Source organism: Scyliorhinus torazame, chromosome 29 (assembly GCF_047496885.1).
Source record: "Scyliorhinus torazame isolate Kashiwa2021f chromosome 29, sScyTor2.1, whole genome shotgun sequence".
Classification (NCBI taxonomy): Eukaryota; Metazoa; Chordata; class Chondrichthyes; order Carcharhiniformes; family Scyliorhinidae; genus Scyliorhinus; species Scyliorhinus torazame.
Window position 1 is genome coordinate 3822264 of NC_092735.1, and position 6771 is coordinate 3829034.

The 6771-nt window shown below is 47.3% G+C and overlaps 1 protein-coding gene across 2 annotated transcripts in view; it reads right to left on the reverse strand.

The window, feature by feature from the left end:
* Positions 1 to 6771, reverse strand: part of pane1 (proliferation associated nuclear element) — a 68536-nt gene that overhangs the window by 27026 nt on the left and 34739 nt on the right. For both annotated transcript variants that reach the window (XM_072491972.1, XM_072491970.1), the window contains exon 2: positions 5651 to 5730. In XM_072491972.1, coding sequence (XP_072348073.1) covers positions 5651 to 5730 — 80 coding nt within the window. The remainder of the gene's footprint in view (positions 1 to 5650; positions 5731 to 6771) is intronic.

Genomic DNA, 6771 nt, shown 5'->3' on the forward strand with positions numbered 1-6771 from the left:
AAATATGTCAGGAGATTACAGATAGCTGCAAGAATAATAGGGTGGTAGTAGTAGGGGACTTTTAACTTTCCCAACATTGACTGGGACAGCCATAGCATTAGGGGCTTGGATGGAGGGAAATTTGTTGAGTGTATTCAGGAGGAATTTCTCATTCAGTATGTGGATGGACCGACTAGAGAGGGGGCAAAACTTGACCTCGTCTTGGGAAATAAGGAAGGGCAAGTGACAGAAGTGCTAGTGAGGGATCACTTTGGGACAAGTAACCATAATTCCATTAGTTTTAAGATAGCTATGGAGAATGATAGGTCTGGCCCAAGAGTTAAAATTCTTAATTGGGGCAAGGCCAATTTTGATGGTATCAGACAGGAACTTGCAGAGGTAGATTGGGGGAGACTATTGGCAGGCAAAGGGACGGCTGGTAAATGGGAGGCTTTTAAAAATGTGTTAACCAGGGTGCAGGGTAAGCACATTCCCTTTAGAGTGAAGGGCAAGGCTGGTAGAAGTAGGGAACCCTGGATGACTCGAGATATTGAGACTCTGGTCAAAAAGAAGAAGGAGGCATATGACGTACATAAGCAACTGGGATCAAGTAGATCCCTTGAAGAGTATAGAGATTGTCGAAATAGAGTTAAGAGGGAAATCAGGAGGGCAAAAAGGGGACATGAAATTGCTTTGGCAAATAATGCAAGGGAGAATCCAAAGAGATTCTACAGGTACATAAAGGGGAAAAGAGTAACTCGGGACAGAGTCGGGCCTCTTAAGGATCAACAAGGACATCTATGTGCAGAGCCACAAGAGTTGGGCGAGATCCTGAATGAATATTTCTCATCGGTATTCACGGTGGAGAAAGGCATGGATGTTAGGAAACTAAGGGAAATAAATAGTGATGTCTTGAGAAGTGTGCATATTACAGAGGAGGAGGTGCTGGAAGTCTTAAAGCGCATCAAGGTAGATAAATCCCCGGGACCTGATGAAATGTATCCCAGGATGTTGTGGGAGGCTAGGGAGGAAATTGCGGGTCCCCTAACCGAGATATTTGAATCATCGGCAGCCTCAGGTGAGGTGCCTGAAGATTGGAGAGTGGCGAATGTTGTGCCCTTGTTTAAGAAGGGCAGCAGGGAAAAGCCTGGGAACTACAGACCGGTGAGCCTAACGTCTGTAGTAGGTAAGTTGCTAGAAGGTATTCTGAGAGACAGGATCTACAAGCATTTAGAGAGGCAAGGACTGATTCGGGGCAGTCAGCATAGCTTTGTGCGTGGAAAATCATGTCTCACAAATTTGATTGAGTTTTTTGAGGGGGTGACCAAGGAGGTAGATGAGGGCAGTGCAGTAGACGTTGTCTACATGGACTTTAGCAAAGCCTTTGACAAGGTACCGCATGGTAGGTTGTTGCAGGTTAAAGCTCATGGGATCCAGGGTGAGGTTGCCAATTGGATTCAAAATTGGCTGGACGACAGAAGGCAGAGGGTGGTTGTAGAGGGTTGTTTTTCAAACTGGAGGCCTGTGACCAGTGGTGTGCCTCAGGGATCGGTGCTGGGTCCACTGTTATTTGTGATTTATATTAATGATTTGGATGAGAATTTAGGAGGCATGGTTAGTAAGTTTGCAGATGACACCAAGATTGGTGGCACAGTGGATAGTGAAGAAGGTTATCCAGGATTGCAACGGGATCTTGATCAATTAGGCCAGTGGGCCGACGAATGGCAGATGGAGTTTAATTCAGATAAATGTGAGGTGATGCATTTTGGCAGATCGAATCAGGCCAGGACCTACTCAGTTAATGGTATGGCGTTGGGGAGAGTTATAGAACAAAGAGATCTAGGAGTACAGGTTCATAGCTCCTTGAAGGTGGAGTCGCAGGTGGACAGGGTGGTGAAGAAGGCATTCGGCATGCTTGGTTTCATTGGTCAGAACATTGAATACAGGAGTTGGGACGTCTTGTTGAAGTTGTACAAGACATTGGTACGGCCACACTTGGAATACTGTGTGCAGTTCTGGTCACCCTATTATAGAAAGGATATTATTAAACTAGAAAGAGTGCAGAAAAGATTTACTAGGATGTTGCCGGGACTTGATGGTTTGAGTTATAAGGAGAGGCTGGATAGACTGGGACTTTTTTCCCTGGAGCGTAGGAGGCTTAGGGGTGATCTTATAGAGGTCTATAAAATAATGAGGGGCACAGATAAGGTAGATAGTCAACATCTTTTCCCAAAGGTAGGGGAGTCTAAACTAGAGGGCATAGGTTTAAGGTGAGAGGGGAGAGATTCAGAAGGGCCCAGAGGGGCAATTTCTTCACTCAGAGGGTAGTGAGTGTCTGGAATGGGCTCCCAGAGGTAGTAGTAGAGGCAGGTACAATTGTGTCTTTCAAAAAGCATTTAGATAGTTACATGGGTAAGATGGGTATAGAGGGTTATGGGCCAAGTGCGGGCAACTGGGACTAGCTTAATGGTAAAAACTGGGCGGCATGGACTGGTTGGGCCGAAGGGCCTGTTTCCATGCTGTAAACTTCTATGATTCTATGAAAACCCAAAAGCATTCTATAGGTATGTCAGGAATAAGCGAATGACTAGGGAAAGAGTAGGACCAGTCAAGGGCAGGGATGGGAAGTTGTGTGTGGAGTCTGAAGAGATAGGCGAGATACTAAATGAATATTTTTCGTCAGTATTCACTCAGGAAAAAGAGAATGTTGTGGAGGAGAATGCTGAGACCCAGGCTATTAGAATAGATGGCATTGAGGTACGTAGGGAAGAGATGTTGGCAATTCTGGACAGGCTGAAAATAGATAAGTCCCTGGGACCTGATGGGATTTATCCTAGGATTCTCTGGGAGGCCAGGGAAGAGATTGCTGGACCTTTGGCTTTGATTTTTATGTCATCATTGGCTACAGGAATAGTGCCAGAGGACTGGAGGACAGCAAATGTGGTCCCTTTGTTCAAGAAGGGGAGTAGAGACAACCCCAGCAACTATAGACCGGTGAGCCTCACGTCTGTAGTGGGTAAAGTCTTAGAACATAGAACATAGAACATAGAACAATACAGCGCAGTACAGGCCCTTCGGCCCACGATGTTGCACCGAAACAAAAGCCATCTAACCTACACTATACCATTATCATCCATATGTTTATCCAATAAACTTTTAAATTCCCTTAATGTTGGCGAGTTCACTACTGTAGCAGGTAGGGCATTCTACGGCCTCACTACTCTTTGCGTAAAGAACCTACCCCTGACCTCTGTCCTATATCTATTACCCCTCAGTTTAAGGCTATGTCCCCTCGTGCTAGCCATTTCCATCCGCGGGAGAAGGCTCTCACTGTCCACCCTATCTAACCCTCTGATCATTTTGTATGCCTCTATTAAGTCTCCTCTTAACCTTCTTCTCTCTAACGAAAACAACCTCAAGTCCATCAGCCTTTCCTCATAAGATTTTCCCTCCATACCAGGCAACATCCTGGTAAATCTCCTCTGCACCCGTTCCAAAGCCTCCACGTCCTTCCTATAATGCGGTGACCAGAACTGTACGCAATACTCCAAATGCGGCCGTACCAGAGTTCTGTACAGCTGCAACATGACCTCCTGACTCCGGAACTCAATCCCTCTACCAATAAAGTCCAACACTCCATAGGCCTTCTTCACCACCCTATCAACCTGGGTGGCAACTTTCAGGGATCTATGTACATGGACACCTAGATCCCTCTGCTCATCCCCACTTTCAAGAACTTTTCCATTAGCCACATATTCCACATTCCTGTTTTTCCTTCCAAAGTGAATCACGTCACACTTCTCTACATTAAACTCCATTTGCCACCTCTCAGCCCAGCACTGCAGCTTATCTATATCCCTCTGTAACCTGCTACTTCCTTCCTCACTATCGACAACACCACCGACTTTAGTATCGTCTGGCAAATTTACTCACCCACCCTTCAGCGCCTTCCTCTAGGTCATTGATAAAAATGATAAACAGCAACGGCCCCAGAACAGATCCTTGTGGTACTCCACTTGTGACAGAACTCCATTCTGAACATTTCCCATCAACCACCACCCTCTGTCTTCTTTCAGCTAGCCAATTTCTGATCCACATCTCTAAATCACCCTCAATCCCCAGCCTCCGTATTTTCTGCAATAGCCTACCGTGGGGAACCTTATCAAACGCTTTGCTGAAATCCATATACACCACATCAACTGCTCTACCCTCGTCTACCTGTTCAGTCACCTTCTCAAAGAAGGTGCCCTCTTGGAGGGGGTTATAAGAGACAAGATTTATAATCATCTAGATAGGAATAATATGATCAGGGATAGTCAGCATGGCTTTGTGAAGGGTAGGTCATGCCTCACAAACCTTATCGAGTTCTTTGAGAAGGTGACTGAACAGGTAGACGAGGGTAGAGCAGTTGATGTGCTGTATATGGATTTCAGTAAAGCGTTTGATAAGGTTCCCCACGGTAGGCTATTGCAGAAAATACGGAGGCTGGGGATTGAGGGTGATTTAGAGATGTGGATCAGAAATTGGCTAGCTGAAAGAAGACCGAGGGTGGTGGTTGATGGAAATGTTCAGAATGGAGTTCAGTTACAAGTGGAGTACCACAAGGATCTGTTCTGGGGCCGTTGCTGTTTGTCATTTTTATCAATGACCAAGAGGAAGGCGCAGAAGGGTGGGTGAGTAAATTTGCAGACGACACTAAAGTCGGTGGTGTTGTCGACAGTGTGGAAGGATGTAGCAGATTACAGAGGGACATAGATAAGCTGCAGAGCTGGGCTGAGAGGTGGCAAATGGAGTTTAATGTACAGAAGTGTGAGGTGATTCACTTTAGAAGGAATAACAGGAATGCGGAATATTTGGCTAATGGTAAAGTTCTTGGAAGTGTGGATGAGCAGAGGGATCTAGGTGCCCATGTACATAGATCCTGAAAGTTGCCACCCAGGTTGATAAGGTTGTGAAGAAGGCCTATGGAGTGTTGGCCTTTATTGGTAGAGGGATTGAGTTCCGGAGTCATGAGGTCAAGTTGCAGCGGCCACATTGGGAGTATTGCGTACAGTTCTGGTCACCGCATTATAGAAAAGACGTGGGGGCTTTGGAGCGGGTGCAGAGGAGATTTACCAGGATGTTGCCTGGTATGGAGGGAAAATCTTATGAGGAAAGGCTGATGGACTTGAGGTTGTTTTCATTGGAGAGAAGAAGGTTAAGAGGAGACTTAATAGAGGCATACAAAATGATCAGGGGGTTGGATAGGGTGGACAGTGAGAGCCTTCTCCCGCGGATGGAAATGGCTGGCACGAGGGGACATAACTTTAAACTGAGGGGTAATAGATATAGGACAGAGGTCAGAGGTAGGTTCTTTACACAAAGAGTGGTGAGGCCTTGGAATGCCCTACCTGCAACAGTAGTGAACTCACCAACATTGAGGGCATTTAAAAGTTTATTGGATAAACATATGGATGATAATGACATAGTGTAGGTTAGATGGCTTTTGTTTCGGTGCAACATCGTGGGCCGAAGGGCCTGTACTGCGCTGTATCGTTCTATGTTCTATGGGAGGATCGGTGTAGACTCAATGGGCTGAATGGCCTCCTTCTACACTGCTCTCTGGCAGAACCAATGACTGTTACGACATAGACAGTGTTGAACTGATTGAGGAGCAGCTCGCAGGACTTACACATTCACTTCAAAGGACTTGTTCTCCTTCAGGATGGCCGCTGCAAGTTGGTCCAGATGAAGAGCTTCGGATCCCACTAACTGCAACAGGGAGAAAGAAAATTAAACCTCTCTGCCCCTCCCTCTCACACACACACCTGTGTGTGTCTGTCTGTCTGTGTGTGTCAATGTGTGTGTCTCTGTGTGCGCGTGCCTCTCTCCCCGCCTCTCTGTGTGTCTGTCTGTGTGTCTGTCTGTGTGTCTGTCTGTCTGTGTGTCTGTCTGTCTGTCTGTGTGTCTGTCTGTCTGTCTGTGTGTCTGTCTGTCTGTGTGTCTGTCTGTCTGTCTGTGTGTCTGTCTGTCTGTGTGTCTGTCTGTGTGTCTGTCTGTCTGTGTGTCTGTCTGTCTGTCTGTGTGTCTGTCTGTCTGTCTGTGTGTCTGTGTGTCTGTCTGTGTGTCTGTCTGTGTGTCTGTCTGTGTGTCTGTCTGTGTGTCTGTCTGTGTGTCTGTGTGTCTGTCTGTGTGTCTGTGTGTCTGTCTGTGTGTCTGTCTGTCTGTCTGTGTGTCTGTCTGTCTGCCTCTCTCTCTGTGCCTCTCTCTCTGTGCCTCTCTCTCTGTGCCTCTCTCTCTGTGCCTCTCTCTCTGTGCCTCTCTCTCTGTGCCTCTCTCTCTGTGCCTCTCTCTCTGTGCCTCTCTCTCTGTGCCTCTCTCTCTGTGCCTCTCTCTCTGTGCCTCTCTCTCTGTGCCTCTCTCTCTGTGCCTCTCTCTCTGTGCCTCTCTCTCTGTGCCTCTCTCTCTGTGCCTCTCTCTCTGTGCCTCTCTCTCTGTGCCTCTCTCTCTGTGCCTCTCTCTCTGTGCCTCTCTCTCTGTGCCTCTCTCTCTGTGCCTCTCTCTCTGTGCCTCTCTCTCTGTGCCTCTCTCTCTGTGCCTCTCTCTCTGTGCCTCTCTCTCTGTGCCTCTCTCTCTGTGCCTCTCTCTCTGTGCCTCTCTCTCTGTGCCTCTCTCTCTGTGCCTCTCTCTCTGTGCCTCTCTCTCTGTGCCTCTCTCTCTGTGCCTCTCTCTCTGTGCCTCTCTCTCTGTGCCTCTCTCTCTGTGCCTCTCTCTCTGTGCCTCTCTCTCTGTGCCTCTCTCTCTGTGCCTCTC